Consider the following 17,485-nt stretch of genomic DNA (forward strand, 5'->3'; position numbering starts at 1 on the left):
TTTCTTCCCTGTGCCAATGTACATGGGAGAAAAAAGTGCCTGAGCAGGTCTCCAAATGGTTTTATTTTTGGTGTTTAAACTGTAGATTATAACCTTCACTTCATTGCATCCTATGGCACACACCAATGTAACTGGATCTATAGGTAATAGCCTGTAGCCAACCAATTGACTCACTGATCCCAGAAAGTATACAGTTCTGTATCTGTGTGACACAGCAGGGGAAAAATCTGGGTCACCTGCATATCCTGAGTCACTGCAGTCAGTTAAAAGCTGCAAATGTTCCACTGAACTGACTGAACTTCTGCTACAAACCTTGTGTACAAAAAAACCCTCAAACAGTTCATGTTGTATTTTTCCATATTTGCAAATAAAAGAAGCAATTGCCTTAGCTCTAAACCAAAGTAGCAATGTCTTTAATCCACTAAAAAAAGTAGTAATGTCTGTAATCCACTAAAAATTAAATTTAATGTGACTTTATTGCTGGCATGTGTTAATTATATTTTAAAGTATGGAGACAGAGGCCATCTGAGATTTCCATTCAGGATTTCATGTATACAGAGAAGATATTTCTCAAACTGAGCAAGCAGAGGAGAAGAAACAATTTAGTTCCTGCTAATTTAGTTGCTGTTTCTGCTTTATTGTTCATTAGGAACCTAGAACTCCTTGACTATCCTCTCTGGACTTGTCTACATTACAGTACAAAACATCATTTGGTTCCAACATTATTATGAAAAATCAAACTGAGTCTGTTTAGAGGGATTCAAAGGTTTACTCCATATAATAATTTTCCCTTGTTTATTTAACTCTTGAGAATTGTGCTTGTGCTGGTGTTAAATATGTTTTGGTAATGTTGACACGTTCTCTCTAAAATAAGAGTAATCATGGTTTTCCTGGCTTTACTTCATGCTTGTACAGCAGGAAGCCAAGATTGTACTGAAGTAAAGAAGTAAATTAGGTTATTCCGTAGAAAATCTGCAGGGACTGAGGTGGAAATTACACTTGCATCTTTGGCTGGTTTTGCTCTGCTATGGGACGAAGGTCTGATGTTGCTGCCATAGAGACGTATCATTTTTTGTCCAATTTTCAGAGTCTATATCCCAGGTTGTACATTTGAAGGACAAATGAAGTAGAAGTAGACAGATCTAGACTAAAATTAAACTGTCTTTCAACATCTGCATCACAGGGGAAATGTCAGTACCCTGAAAAGTAGAGGACTGATGGACAGCACGATGACTCACTTCTTTCTATGGGAAGGAAGATGACAAGAAACAGATTTTCAGCTGTTGATGAAGCTTTTCCATCTACTGGGCAATACAACTGCCAAGAAATGATGAGAGGCAGGATATGATATACCACTTATACTCCCTTTCCTCCACCTGCACAAAATCCAGGCTGTGCGCCACAGACTTCTTGGTTATGTTGCAGGCATCCATCTGTCAAGTAGAACTTTTCTGAGAATTAATGTCTTAGGCCAAATTAATCCCTGGGATAATTCCATTGTGCTTTGTCTAAGGAAATATCAATTACTGTGAACGGAAGGATGATCTCATGATGAAAGCAAATGAATGACTGGGAATCATGGCTGGGATCTCAGATAGATTCCTCTTCTGCTACAGAGTTCCCATATGATCTGAATAAACAGACACAAATGCCAGTTGCCTTGAGTTCTACTGGTGTAAAATGAGGTTAATTCTAATTTACTTCCAGAGCCATCTTTTAAGGCTGTGTATTTCTTTGAGCTGTTTTGATAAAAGGAACTACAGAAAAGAAAACTGGTATATTGCTATTTTTATAAAGTATGAAAAAACAAACAGTAAAGAGGCTCTTGTTCTGGGAGATGACAAGTTGACATATCTGCAATTAGTAAGTTTACACTGTCAACTTACTCTGAACAAGAAGGATTAAAAACTCTTTTTTTGATCTCACTTTGAGCTATCTCAAAGGACAAGGGAGATAAATATGTAAAGCAGACTAAGATTAGTCTAGAATGGAGTAACGTTAAGAAAATCATCCTTGAAACATCAGAACAGACTGAAAACTACCTTTTGCTGTGCCTTTGCTCTTTTACTTCAAGAAGTAATGAGCATACCATCATAAACCTGTAAATGAGTCAACAGGATCCTGCAGCAAATTAATTGACAATTAGTACAGTATGGAAAACTGGAGCATCCTTCCAAGATGTGAGCATCCTTCCATCATTGTTTCCTGTTGCACATGGGTGAAGAGAACACAAATAGTCAGTTTAGTAGATATTCCTAAATGGGAAGGCTCACGCATCTGAAGATGGAACTGGCGGAGGACAGCAAGTCTAGTATGGAGACATCTGGACTACTGGGTAGGAAAAAAAATCCCACTTTTTCCTTTAAATATCTGGGGTTTTTTAATCACAGGGGAGCAGAACCTAGTCTGACCATTTTCTTCTTGACTATAATAGGGCATTAAACCAAAAACTTCACAAAAATGGTGGAAATATATGTTAGATCTCATTCAAGAATTTAGCTGCAAGGAACTATGCCCTTTTCCGTACAATTTATATCAGTGAACATATTTTGGAGTAGGTGACTATATAAATTAGTTTGTTTTCATAAAAATAATCAGCTAGGAGGGAGCTCCCTTAGCCCTCATTACAAATGCTTTATAATTTAAAGCTCTTTACCAGAGCTGTCAGGGTTCACAATCTGCCCTTTTCTTCCTGATTTGGAGTAGTCATCTGATTCCAGATTGCAAGAATGCTACATGAATGTCATAATTGCCAGTGTAGAAGCAATTACTGTTGCATACAATGAATAAATGAATTTTGTATTAAAATGGAATAGTTTGGATGGGAAAGCGTCCAGTCATAGACTGCCTGATGTTGGCACAGTAACTTCAGAGTTACGACATTACAGCTCAAATCCATTCCCCAGATTAGGCAAAGGTACCTCGTGTCTCCTGTGTCCTTGATTCAGGCTCCAGTTGAAAGAGAAACATCTGTGTGTTGTTTTGCGCACCCCTGTCTCAGGTCTCACGGGCATCGAGAGGCAAGAAAAGGCTTGTTTTGGTAACTATGATATAGCTTCAGGATGTGCTAAAGCTTTAAGCGACACGACAGTGTCATTTTTGGGTGGTTCTGAAAACATCACACGACAATCTAGATGCATATGGAACTTTAGCTGTGTAGAATAAGGTAATTTGAAACTTTAGGTTGTCTGATGTCAGCTGAACACAAAAACCACACTGGCACCTACATCTAAGGCAGAGAAGAATTTTCTGAAGAATGAGATATCCAAGTCCCTTCATGGATTTAGGTTTTAGTCCTAAAATTTTCCATAAAACCTGTTATCATTTTTAATCACAGCCATTTGGAGTAATCATCTTCCTTGAGATACGCTCACCTGTGAGTTACACAAATGCACTTGCATGTTTTGCGCATACAAGAAACTTCCCTATAACTATCTTTTTTCTTCGTAGAGAGAGTCTGCATAATTAGATTAGGTCAAGCTAAAAATGCATTGGTTTTCTCTCTCTCTCCCCATCTCTGCAGCAATACTCTAGCTCCACTGACTGATCTAAAGTAGGAACTAGTGCCTCCTGGAAATGTACTTCCTTAGGAAATGTGTTCGGTTAAAATCTCTTCCAAGTACTGATGCAAGTCCTGCATGTGCTTGGTTTTTCTGCATGTATTTAGTTTTTACTGTCCTATTTCATGCAGATTTCCATGAGATTTTACTATCTTGTAGTTGCAATTGATTTTTACTTTGGTTGTCATTGCTGATGTTAGTATTATCATAGCACTAGCAAAAGAAAAAAAAAAGGCAATTTCTTAGAGAAAGCAGAAATGCTGGTCTCTCTGAGAATTAATATGATCTTGTCAGCATGACAGGAAAACAACAGCTTAGATCCTAGTCCACAAAATCAAACAACTTTACCTCTATGAATCAGTGAGTAATTCTGGAAGAGGCACTTGGCTAAAACATTCTTCTCTACCCCACTTTCTCCACTTTTGATAAAGTAAGGTCATTTGTTCATGTATGTGTTCAGCTAACTTGATTTCCTTCCTTAGATAACACCAGCTTATGCCTGACTGCTAAGAACAGCAACTATGTGGGTGTTTTGAAATGCACCAAAGTTTATATTTCTGAGACTCATTAAGTCACATCTTTGGATGTAATTTCGGTTGTTCAAAATTATGCACAATATGTTATGACATTTATTTGATGGTATCTGAGCGTAAGAACTGGCAAAAATTGAATAAATCCCACTTGATTATTCCTATAGTAGCATTTAATATCCAGTTACCTCATTCTAATAAAAAATCCCAGCAGCTTTCAGGGGGTTAGCCTTTCTCTTCTCAGATGCTTTGAGGAAGCTGGCACAAATATTTTCTACAAGCTCCAGCAAATGAACCCAGTGTATAGAAATTGAAGTGTCTAATCTAATCTGTTGAGGGATCTGCACCACATGCATTACCCTGACATTTAAGGTCTCATAGTCAGTGACCGGTTAACCAAATCTGTCACTGTGACAGACATGTATTTCTACATGCTGTGCCACAACTTAATCTTTCAGGGACAGTTTAGGTGAAGTATATTGTAGCGCAGTGACTCAGAGTCTATAATGTCTTTAATGAAGAAATTTCCAGACTGGTATTAAAACAGATCACTTCTGATTGCCATATTTGCAGGAAAGCATGTGAATTTTTCTACTAAGCTATGAACAACAGATCAGCTGTTAGATTGCATAACGCTAGTTCTTTTTACAATTACTGTTATTATTATGTGTTGTTACAACCGTCCACCTCTTCCCTTTTCCCTGATACCAGAGCCTGTGACAATGACTTTCTGGAAGTGAAGGTTATTTTGGGAATGGCTGCTTAGTGACACATCTGAACTTCCAAATTACCTCTTTTGATACCCTGTGATTACTGTACGTCACACTGTAAATCTGCTATGAGTCAGAATGGTATTTGACATCTCTGGATGATATAGTAAAATATAATGTTTTTCATAACTCCAGTGCATTTATTACTTTTAACTAACTGAGGAACAGAAGGAATTCCCCTATCACGCTTTGATTTCTACCCTCTTGTTTTCTTCTATGGTGTTGTTTGCTTAACAAGGCCCATAATTTTTACGTTGAACTTGTCTCCAGCTTTCTGCACTGGCTCTTTCCACCTGCTGTCCCCAGCTTGGCCTGCTGTGCGGGGTCCCAGAGCTGACAGGTGAGGTGGTACGTGAACATGTTGCCATCTCTCTTTCTAAAAAGCGGATTTTCTCCATCAGAGAAAGATCTTGCCGTTGAGAGGACACTTACCCTTTGTTTATATGAAGAAATGTTTCTACAAGATGCAGACGTTGTAGACTCTTGCGGGTGCAGCTAAATCCTCTTGGATTTAGGCAGGTGGAGCCCTGTGCTACCTCCAGCCACCCTGGAGCACTGGGAACGTCCAGCGGAGCAGGCACTCTCTGCACAGTCTACGCATTTCTTCCCACCCTTTCTTGACATTCGGTTTTATTAGTTGGCGTCAGGCTTTGTTAAACTTTTTCCCCACAGGATTTGTTTTGTTTCTAAAGCTTTCCCGCCAGCCCTTATCTACCCCAGCCAGTAGTCCTGCCTCTGAAGAAAAAAATCCATAAGCTCTTGATGGAGAACGAGAGCCTTCTGCCACCGTGACTCAGCAGCAATTATACTGCTTTTTATGCAGAGTTTATTAGGATGTTCCAGGGAAGGAGCTGTGCAAACCTAGTGCGTAAGCTCAGCAATCCCGCTGCAGCAAGAAGGACTACGTCATGATGATTGGGAGCTTGGCAGTAGGTCCAGAAACACATTGAGAGTCGGCATTCGAAAGTAAGGATCGCAGTTGTTCTGACAAAGCGTACCAACTCTTTAAAATCTAGGTTACTGTGTTCTGTGCTTCAGGCTGAAAAGTTTAATGCCAGATCAATGTGATCCGCTAATGGGTTCAATAAGGCCCCTCAAAGCTTTAATATTCCGAACAAAATGCACCCTCCCCCTGTGTCTGCAATTACTGCCACTGATGGTGATAACACACCCCCTGAATCTAAGTAAAAGCAGCTGAGATGTTTGTGACACTTGGGGCAGACTTCACAGGAGCACTTTAAGCATTGCTTGAAAGAGGTCTTAATGCACTTAATATATTCTGAGGTTGCAAAGAACAGCATTAAATAATCACATAGGAGAGAAAGAAAACTTGTTAAAAGCTCCCCAATTTATTAGACACAGCTTGATGTACAGACTCCCATTCTTCTGGGACAGCATGATGTGCCACTTGATGGAAATCATGAGGAAACAGTTATATAAAGGGCTGGCTAGCAGAAAAAGGAGGCAACATTTTAAAAACTCTCTTAAAAAAAGGAGAGAATCAGCTTGATAGACCCAAACCCTTTCCATAACTTCTTGCCTCTATATCCCATGAATTATTGAAGATGGATTCAGTGCATTGTTTCCCACAGCTGGGTTTCCTGCCTGGGCCGTTTTTTTGTCCCACTCACACCGCGCAGCTCAGGCTGTGCCCACCTCACCCCTTGCAGGCAGCACCCCGCTGTGGGGCTGCCCTGAGGGAGCCCCAGTTTGCAGCACTCCTTGCCTTGGGGTGCGTTTTTTTCCAGCCCCCCTCTGCCAAGTTTCAGCGGTTTACTTTGGTTTTGCTTAAGGGGAAGCCGAGCTAAGAGCTCCCCATGGATGTCCACACTACAGGGAGGGAAATACCAGGCTGAGGGCAAGTGGAGCCTCCTGCTCTGGCATCCATGCCCAAGGGTTGCGGGCCCTCTCTTTCTGACTAACGAGTTTCCATCTGACCTGTGCTGGGGGGGGGGAAGGGGTAAAAAGAAGAAAAGGGGGGGAAAGGGCAAAAGGAAAAGAGTGAAAAGAAAGATGGGAAAGGGAAGAAGAGAAAAGGGGAAGAGTGTAAAGGGGAAGAGGAGAAGAAAGATAAAACTAAAAAGAAAGAAAAAACTGAAAAGAAAGGAAAAGAAACTGAAGAGACGGGAAAATAAACTGAAAAGAAAGAAAAAAGACCGAAAGAAGGCGGAAAGAAAGAAGTCAGAAAGAGGAAAAGAAAGGAAAAAGGAAAACGGAGAAAGGAAAAAAGGGGAAAGAAGAACCCAGAAGAATAGAAGCGGGCTGTGCCAAGCTAGCGGCGGCAGCGGGGCAAGCCCTGCCCAGCGCACGAAGCTGCGGGCGCGGGTGGGGGTGCCGCTGCCGGAGCCGGTGCCGGTGCCGGTGCGGGCGCGGGTGGGGGCGCAGCGCCGCCCGGGGCGCGGGAGGCGCGGGGCGGGGCGGGCACGGAGGGGCGGGCGCGGGGCGGGCCCGCACGCAGGCGCGGTGGGAGCCCGGGGCGCCCCACGCGGGCGCTCCCAGAGCCTCGGCGGCGGCGCCCGGCTCGGTAGTGAGGGGGCGCGGGCCGGGGCCGGGGCCGGGGCCGCGTCCGCGCCGAGGGAGGAGGGCGGCAGCCGGCAGCCGCCGCGCTCCGCTCCGCTCCGCTCAGCCCCGCTCAGCTCAGCTCAGCTCAGCCCAGCCCAGCCCAGCCTAGCCGCGCTCGCCCCGCCGCTCGCCCCGCTGCCATGGGGTAGGGGGCGGCGGAGGCGCGGGGGGACGCCGTCAGGCTGCGGCCGCCGGCGGAGCGCGGAGCGGCGCCCCGCGGTGCAGGGGGGCGCGAGGGGCCGGGCAGGGGGGGCTGCCCCGGTGCGAGCGCGGCGGCGGCGGCGGCGGCAGGCGGAGAGATGATCGCGGAGTTGTTGAGCAGCGCCCTGGGGCTCGCCCTGTACCTCAACACCCTGGGCGCCGACTTCTGCTACGATGACAGGTAGGGCGGGGGGCGGCGGGGCCGGGCGGGCGGGGGCTGCCCACCTGCCGGGAGCGGGGCGGCGGCCGCCCCCCTCGGGGTACCCGGGGCGGCGCCGGAGGGTCCCGGCGGCTCCTCGGCTCCGGGTGGCCGCGGCGGCGGCCGCCGCTCCCGGGGCTTTGACAGCTCCCACGCGGGCTCGGTCCCCTCCAGCCCTTCCCAGGGGGAAGGGACCCGCCGCTTTAACTTCGCGTGTCCTGGGCTGATCCCACAGGCGCGGTGTCACCGGGGCGGCGGGTGCCCAGCCGCCTCCCGTCCCCCCGCCCCGCCGGGACCGAGCCCCGCGCGGGAAGTTGCCGTGCGCTGCCGGGCTCCTCCGGGCGGCCGCGGGGGCCGGAGCCCCTCCGCCGACCGGGAGGGAAACAGCCGCCGCTGGGCTGGGCTGGGCTCCCTACCTGCTCCTCTCCTGAACGTACCTGCCTTCAGAAGCTGCTGAAAGGCGCTGTTAGCAGTCGGGGAGAATGGCAATTTGTGCCTTTTCCGGTGACTTAATCTGATCATCATTAAAACAGATGCATAATTAAAATGTATTAGGGAGAACAGCACGCCTGGCTAAACTTATTAACCGTCCTGGGGTGTTTCATGCTCCATTGGAATTAAACCATCCAAAAAGTGAGCACGGATTGACTTTGACAGCTTTTCGTCAGCCTCTCTCCTCTGTGGCGAGCGACCGTCTCCCTTGGGTGCGGGCGGGCAGCTGCCTGCGGGCCGGCGGCGCGGCTCTGCCTGCCGCCACAGTGCTCCTCGCGTCCTCCCGGGTGGCGGCAACCGGCCGTCCCGCCGCTTGCGCGGCTCGGCGGCGCGGAGGGAAAGGAGGGGTGTGTGCATGAGTGCCTCTGTGTGTGTGTGTGTGAACGGTGGGTCCCTGCTTCGTGGCTCGGGTTCACGGTACCAGCTCGCTCTCCGAGCAGCTGTCAAGCAGGGTTGGTGCCTTGGAGCTTTTTGTGTGAGAGGAGGAACGCGAGGAAACACGGTGAGGTGGGATGAGGGATGCGCCTGAGCAGAAAAATGTTGCTGGATGAGCTGAACTTCCCGGCGCACTGATGGGATGTGAAAGGGTCAGTTATGTCTTTGATTAGGCGCTTGCCTTGGGAAATAACCTGCCTGTCCTGGAGTCAATTAGTTACTAAACTTGGAATTTTCCTCCCTTATGCCATATTACCGTGCACCTGCCGTGTTTAAGGATCTGTTACCGCTTCCAGAATACAGCCCCCCGCTCCTCCGCCCCCCGTTTTCAAGGATTGCTGCTATTAAACCCACGATACTGAAAGTAAATGCCAAGTGCTCGTCCTGGTCCCGGTCTCTGGCTGGGAACAGTGTCGGCCACAGAATGTGGCGATTCAGGCTTCAGGTCATTTACATGCACTTGAAGCCTTGTGAAGCAATTAAGTGTTTTTAGGTTTCTGTGAGCCTTCCAGTTATCTCCAATGATTTTTCTTACACCTATTTTAACGTTTCAAAACTTCATTCGCAAACAGTAAAAGAAAAAAAATCTGCTGTTACCCTGAAATGCAAGCTCTGAGTTGGATCAATAGAAAGTAGTGAGTATTTTGACACACTGACACTATTTTAAAGCCGTTTGTTATAGTTAAGAACTGCAGGAGTTGTGGAATATTTATGTAACCCTAAGCAGCATATGTTGCAATATTTAGGCAAAACTGGGTTGTTTAAGGACATGCTTATGAGCGTGTCCTGCAGGGCCAGTTCAAATTGGCTAGGCGTAGAAAGCAATTTGAAGTACTACCTGGTGTTATTGATGTGGAGGTCAAGGTAACTCTTGATCTTGCCTGAGTGAGCTTTAGTGCAGTTAGAAAATAGTGGTATTTGAGTGTCATCTCGGCAAGGGTGGAAAAAATAATCACATGGTGTCTCTGCTAGTGCTAATCCCAGACTATTTAAAAGGTGTTCTAAAATACTGCTTTGTTTATGTGTTTACCTCCTAACTAAATAAAGTACTTCTCATCATTGTAGCTAAGATTTAGGCATTCACTAGAGTGCTCTGAAAGCCAGTTAATGGCACTTCTGTACGCAGGGTCATCTAATTAAGATGTTTTTCAACTGCAGCACTGGAAGGGTCAAGGCAGAAATGGCTGTTGCATGCTAGTAATTGTTGAACTAGAAAGGGTTATCTAGTCAAAGAGGCAGGCTCTCGGACCCAAAGTATTCTTTTAACTGTAATCACAGAATCTCGCTGCCCTGCAGGAGCTGGCTTGAAACGTAACACTAGAAAAGGAGGTCGATGCTGGAGCTGCAGGACACAGCCCTCCATGTGGGAGATGGATCATGCTACTAGCTTTAAGTGAATCAAGATTGTGCATTTAAGCTGGGAACCTGCAATGTTTTGTTTCAGGAGGGCAGCATATTGCCATAGCTTTTTTCTGCTTCCTTTGCCATTATATTGAAATTACATCAGACTGTTCTTTTTTAATATAGTGATCAAGCTTACTATATAAAGGGTGTCTGTAATTGCTTTCTGTATTTTTTTTATGTAGGTTGGGTAAGATTAAGTGGCATCGTAAAAACTTCTTATAGCAAAATCAATTTCCCAATGGTAAAACTTAATATTTTAGCGGCTGCACGGCACCAAACCAAAGACTGTGTGGACAGTGATATAACAAACTTGCTTGTAGTCTGGACTTTATGACTCTATATCAAAGGATTCAATATTTTATTTCCCACCCTTCACCCAATTAAACTGAAATTGAATGAGTTTAAAGCCTGAGGAAGTTGAGTAAGCAAATGTATACATTCTGACTTTTCATCATTATTCTGCCTAACTTGTTGTTTCTTTCAGGCTAGACAGATATGTGGCACGCACATAATCAGTGCAAACGTGATCTTTTTGATCAATTGACTTATTGATTACTTTGAATGAAAGTGACAGCCTCTAAACCTGAGAGCCAGTATAAAGAAGAAACACTGCTTTTTTTTTTTTTCCTGTGGACCTAGAAGACACAAGCTTTTGCTGTCCTGTTCCCTGCTACTGTAATTCTCACAGACAGCTGTGATATTTCCTAGTTACATGTGTAGATTATTAGGGGGGAAATTCTACCCAACTCAAAACCTCCTTGTTAATCTAGGAAAAAATGTATTTTTTTCCCTCTTTTTGCTTATTTGAATCTGGATGTGACATTCAGTAATGCAAAAGAAGAGATGTATGCAAGAAGAGAGGGGGGGAAATATTTAGATGTTGTTGGTCTAACGCCACAGTGAGCTCACACTGCTTGTTAATAAAGGTTTATTTATTGCTGAGCAAAACAATCTTGGAACTGATAACAAGGGGTAGGGAGAAGTGCAATTTCCATTCCTGCAGCTGTATTGAAGATCTTCCTTGTTGCACTGTGTTAAATCCAGCTTCTTGCCAGATTAAGGGGGGGCTAATCTCTGCACATGCAGTTCTTGTTTCATGCTATTATCTACCAGTATTACAGGAGGGAAACCCATTGCTGCAATTAGGCTTACACTCCCGTGTAATTATTTTTCCCTGCCATTTAAGCCCCCCCAAAAGTAGGCAATTTGTCCTGTGGGTGCCTTGCATTGAAGTTGTAGTCCTTCATGTGACCTGTACTAGATAAAACAGGTCACTGTCAGTTTATAGCTGGGGTGTGGAAGATTTAGTGCTCTGTGTATCTGAGGTCATGCGTTGCTACAGCGAACACGTCAAAAGCAACTAATCCATTGAGGTGTTCCTTCCTACTCCCAAATGTCAGAAGAAAGGCATATTTAAGGAGAGTATTAGTAGGAGTCTTTAACCTTGAGTGATGTATTTTCTCTGTGGCACATAGAAGAATTGGCACTGTGGAAAATACGTACAGATTTCTCTGTCTCCGTGCAGGACTCTTCCGTGAGATTTGGTAGCACTGACCAACTTTCTCTAGCTTGTGCTGCATTTTATTTAGCCGGCCTGAATGGGGCAGCCTTGCCGATGGTAGAAAATATCCAACAGCCTTGTTTCAAAGTCGTACGGCAATATTGCAAACTGCGTTGAAGAAATCCTGATAAATGTCTTCAGCCTGTAGTGTCAGACTTGCATCATTTAAAAATAGGCGGAGCCCATACACATTCGACAATACCTCTGTTGGGTCTGCCACATGAGATTTAATCTAGCAAGTGACCCAAATACGTGCACTAGAAGAACAAGTACACTGGGGAAAATTGCTTGCCATCTGTCTCCTTGTTGTGTGTGTATATTTGATTATTAATTTACATATGTGATTTTTTTATGGCCCCTTTTTGTCATATACTCTCAGTTTTTCAGGTCCAAGTGCACCTCTCCAGTAGCTTTCAGTAGCTCCAGTTTGCAGGTGGCTGCAGTCTTCTGAATTCCAGCAGTGAGGCTGGTGGTGGGGAGAAGTGGGGAGGCAGGGGCTTGTACGCTTTCTCTGTAATCTTTTCCCTTTGTCCCTCCTGTTGCATCCTATATGTGCTAGTTTCAAATGACCATAAAGATAACTTGTATATGAAACAGGGAGTTTAATATGTTGATAAAGAACAACATCATCCGGAGAAGATGCCTGAGTAGCTGAGGCTACGTCCTTTCCAGGTACTGTGGTTGAGTATCAACCAAGCAAACCAGTAACTGATTATCTAATAGGATGAACCTAGCATGATAATATTCTATTAATATGATGCCTGTTCCATTTTAAGTTCTAAATATAATCTAAAAATATATTTGGCTCTTGATTTAAAAAGCATTTCTGCATAAAAATTTCTGTTGAATGAAACACTTTGATCAAAATGTGAAATCTTAGTTTCATCAAAATAGTGGGTTTTTTTTTTCAGTGGAGATGCTGTAATATAGACTTTTTTTGAAGAAAAAAAGAAATTATGTCCCCGCAGGCTTTATTTTAAGATTCTTGTTGCATATATAACACTAACATAAAACCGAGTCACTTCTGGTAGCTGGTTCAGAGACTGTTAGCAGACGGAGAGTCTCCCTGAGTCACTGACGGGATGCGCCTCATCTGCAGGAAATTCTTCCAGCACACAATGGAGTTACAAATTCAAATGATCCACTTTCTCCAGCATCTCCCATATGTATTCCAGCTGCACTTCTGAATCCTTTGAGTTTGCCAGAGTGAAAGTTGCTCAAAAGGCTTAGAAGTCTCTCATCTCAATTTGTTAACCATCTGATAGCTGCGAGAGTGCTGAATTAGAGCTCCTTTGCCTCCCTCATCTGGAAGTTTGCCCTTCCCTCGTTGTTGGCTGCTAGGAATTTTTTTTTTTTTCCCTGTGAAGTCGACTGAAGCAGACTTTGCTATTTGTTTATGGAATTTCTTTCTTTAGCTGAAATATTTGATGCTGAAGCTGTAGATGCAAGCCTGCTGGCAACCTGTGGTGAAAGTTGCTCCAAACGTACAGTTGGAGAAACAGACTAAATCAGAAGACAGAGATGCTTATTCTTACTGTTACTTATATAAAAGCGAGTCTGTTCTTTGGGCCAATGTTTACAGTTAGATTTTTTTCATTTTTATTTCTAAATATTTTATAGGCTTGACACAGCTTTTGGTTTAACTGTCTTTTTTGAAAAAGAAATCTTTTTAAACCGTCCGTTTCCCTCAATGGTTCTTTTCATCCCTAATTTTTATCTGAAATGGTTGTTTGAAAGATGGAAGCATTTTTATGTGGAGACCCGAACCTTATGCTGGAAGTTCTTTGTTCTCCGACACTTCGGCCCTCAGGTTTTTAAATTAATTCTGGAATTTCTCTTGATTGCGGAAGCCTATTGTTGGCCTTTGAGGCTTGGCGGCCTTTGAACTTACTGTGCTTTCCCACTCAGGGTGACTGATCTTATAAACGCTCCTTATCTTCCTTTGAAGTGGGAGCTTGTTCTGTGGGCAGGTTATTTAAGTCAGGATGACAGTAGGATTTCATTTCACTTATTCTAGATTGGGTTCTTAGGCTGTGTTCCCGCAGTCTCAGGAGAGTCCTCTAGACTTGAGATATTTCTGTTATTGCTTGCACAGGACGTCCCTCCCCAGTAAGAGGGAGAGGGTGTAAATCCTGTAGTTTCTTTCCCAGTTTCACCCTCTGCAGAACTCCATACCAAACTATTTTTCCCCGAAGGCCAGCCTGTTGCTAAATGAAACTCAAAAGAGCCAGAGGAAATTGGTTTTTGGAATCACACCCTAAATATTACTTAACATGTCGACTCTACTGCTCAGTTTGCTACTTCAGGACAGTTGAAATATCTTGCAGACCTGTGAATGGCCCGTAACGGGCATCTCCAAAGGCAGCGGTGTGCCCTTAGGCTCTGCCTTTGGAGGATGCTTCAGCTCAGCACAGGGTTGTTGTTATTTGATTATGACAGCTTATTGTGAAACAAAGAAACATGCTGGATGACTGGGATGGTGGCTAAGGATCAAGTAATCTGTCAATCTCTATTTCACTTTGAGGGAAAAGAAAACCAGTAAATCAGACCGTTTGAAGCTGATGAAACTTGGCCACCCAGTCTCCGTAACCAGGGATGGCGAAGTCGATGTGCTCCGATGCTCTGCCACCCCAGCCATTCCTGGCCTTGTTAGGCTTCAAGAGGGAGAAAAAGTAAAAGTGGCTTCCTTGAATACTAATCCTTGCGTTCCCTAGGACGCTGTGAATTACTCTCTTAGCTTTCCTTGTCCTATTGGCTTCATGAGGAGGTTTTTCAAGAATAGTGGGAGGTTTCAGTTGGAGGTAAATAATGCTCATTTACTGTCTTCATATCCCTTCCTTCCTTCATATCTTAATTTTTTTTTTAAGTGCTGTTTGTTTTATTGGAAATATTGTGCTTTCAGCATAAGCTGTTTTGTTTTTTATATCTTAATTCTTTTGATATTTTTTCCAGTGGTTTATTCAAATGGCCCGTATTCATGCTTCAAAAACTGTTAAAAGTCAATGTAACCTCTAAAAACACATGTAGGTGTATATACCATCACTATAGCAAATATAATAGTGGATTTTTGTTGTATGCCTAAAAGTTGAGACGAAGTCTTTTTTGGCATCTGCCTTGCAGCAGAGAGCTGGACAGGCTTCCCATTAGTCTGCCATAAAGGCTCCTTAATTTATTTGTGGGGGTCACTGTTGACTGCCTTGGAGCACTTCCTTCTCTCTAGGAGTTAAGCACAATGGCCTCAGCCGTGCTCCCGGTCCCAGCTGGCCCAGGAAGCCAGAGACTGACAGGTAATTGAACGAGGATTTTCCACATGATGGTACAGACCATTACTGCTAGATGACTGGACTGGTCTGTGGCATCCCCTATTATTCACCGACCTGTCAGTAGACCAAGAAAACCCCATCCTGACCTCTGACCTGTGGTTCAAGCAAGGACAGGTTTTTATGAATTTAGTTAGCATCCTGTTTCCAGGATGGGTTTTTCTGAACTTAGCATTACTCTAGGCTATTTTGCTAATGAGAGGATTGTATGATTTTTTAACTCCTATGTGCTTTAGTCCGCTAGTCCAGTATTAGTTCAGAGGAACAACACAGTAATTGGTAGCAGAACTACCGCTGTAAAGTCTCTGCCAGTGCCTGGATGCTATTTTCATGCAGTTTGTAATTTCCATACTTAAATCCTAAAAAGGACTTGAACTCTTGAAACAGGGTCACGATTCAGTGACCAAAATTGTCATGGAAACAAACCCACTCAGCAGCAGCCTGAACCCTTCCTAGATCTCTGTCCTGTCTTCCCTTCCCACCTCCATGGCTTTTGACATGTACCAGTTAATAACTGATGGTGGGCCCAGGAACCAGGCTCCAGCTTGCTACTTCCCCATCATGGCTGCAGAACAACCTGCACTGCTTGGGCAGGAGTGTTGATCTGCTTGAGGGCAGGAAGGCTCTGCAGAGGGACCTGGACAGGCTGGATCGATGGGCCAAGGTCAATTGTATGAGGTTTAACAAGGCCAAGTGCAAGGTCCTGCACTTGGGCCACAGCAACCCCATGCAACGCTACAGGCTTGGGGAAGAGTGGCTGGAAAGCTGCCCGGCAGAAAAGGACCTGGGCGTGTTGGTTGACAGCCGCCTGAATATGATCCCGCAGTGTGCCCAGGTGGCCAAGAAGGCCAATAGCATCCTGGCTTGTATCAGAAATAGTGTGGCCAGCAGGACTAGGGAAGTGATCGTGCCCCTGTACTCGGCACTGGTGAGGCTGCACCTCGAATACTGTGTTCAGTTTTGGGGCCCTCAATACAGGAAGGACATTGAGGTGCTGGAGCGTGTCCAGAGAAGGGCAACGAAGCTGGTGAAGGGTCTGGAGTAGAAGTCTTATGAGGAGCGGCTGAGGGAACTGGGGTTGTTTAGCCTGGAGAAAAGAAGGCTGAGGGGAGACCTTATTGCTCTCTACAACTGCCTGAAAGGAGGTTGTAGAGAGGTGGGGGTCGGTCTCTTCTCCCAAGTAACAAACGATAGGACAAGAGGAAACGGCCTCAAGTTGTGTCAGGAGAGGTTTAGATTGGATATGAGGAAAAACTTCTTCACTGAAAGGGTTGTCCAGCATTGGAAGAGGCTGCCCAGGGAAGTGGTTGAGTCGCCATCGCTGGAGGTATTTAAAAGACCTAGATGTGTAGATGTGGTGCTTAGGGACATGGTTTAGTGGTGAACTTGGCAGTGGTGTGTTAACGGTTGGACTTGATGATCTTAAAGGTCTTTTCCAACCTTAACGATTCTATGATTCTATGCTTAGGGCAGTCTTCTGGTGGGAAATCAGTCTCTGAACCTTCTCAAATACCTAAATAAAAGATAGATACACCACAAGTGTTTGTCTGCAGTCCCAACTTGCAGATAGCATTTCATTTCTGTATGTAGCATTTCCAATTGCTTGGCTATCTGTCTGAGTAAGTTTTTAATTGCTTTTCTGAGAATTTTCTCTCTCTCTGATGCAAGGGAATGTAGCTCGGAGTTAGATGGCTTTCTGTGAATCAGATACTTTTCTTTAGGGGCAGTGCCTGGCTGATAAGCGTGTAGGCTCCCAACATCATGGTGCATCAGGAGTGCCTTTACAGCATCTAGCCTCCAACTTCTGTGTGGGAATATTTCTCAGTTGATGCTGTTTAAAATAGCTCTTAGGTTTTGCTTAGTAACTATTGAAGCTGGTAATGGTTATTTACTTTGGTATTAAAAACCCCAGCATGTATGAGTTCCAGTGTATGAGTAAAGAACTAAGAAATACTCTTCCACTGAAAATAGTCTCCTTAAGTGGTTTTAAGATGACAGAATTACTTAGTGGGGGAACAAAAAAAAACCCAAGGCAGTGGATGTTGTCCATTATAAAGATCTTTAAGAATTAGCACTGGTACCAGGAAAATAAACCTGTCTATACATAGGGGTCAGCCAAGCCCCTTATTGTGGAGTATCACAGTTAAAACCAAGCCCCCAAATTCACCCAACCAGCACCAAACTGTTTGGTTTTATCAGAGCCCTTTGATATGGCTTCATCCAGATTCCAATAGGAGATGAAAGACTTCACGAGGAGCCAAGCACCTGTGTAAAAAAAAAAAAAAAAAAAAAAAAAAAAAAAATATAAAATCGGTGTGCTGAAGTGGCCTCTAGAAGGTAGGCAGAGATGGTCTGCCCCATCATTGTTTAAACTCTAAATATTCAGTGTGTGTCTGGGGTCTGTTTTAGACCCACGAGTCTTGCAGTGATTCCTGTGCCTGCCATCCAGCC

General features: G+C 44.5%; 1 protein-coding gene across 2 annotated transcripts in view; it reads left to right on the forward strand.

Annotated features, from left to right (window-relative positions):
- Positions 1–7,591: 7,591 nt before the first annotated feature.
- Positions 7,592–17,485, forward strand: part of TMTC2 (transmembrane O-mannosyltransferase targeting cadherins 2) — a 265,687-nt gene continuing 255,793 nt past the window's right edge. For both annotated transcript variants that reach the window (XM_075496382.1, XM_075496392.1), the window contains exon 1: positions 7,592–7,804. In XM_075496382.1, coding sequence (XP_075352497.1) covers positions 7,722–7,804 — 83 coding nt within the window. In that variant the 5' untranslated portion in view covers positions 7,592–7,721. The remainder of the gene's footprint in view (positions 7,805–17,485) is intronic.

The sequence above is a fragment of the Mycteria americana genome, chromosome 1, assembly GCF_035582795.1.
Source record: "Mycteria americana isolate JAX WOST 10 ecotype Jacksonville Zoo and Gardens chromosome 1, USCA_MyAme_1.0, whole genome shotgun sequence".
NCBI lineage: Eukaryota > Metazoa > Chordata > Aves > Ciconiiformes > Ciconiidae > Mycteria > Mycteria americana.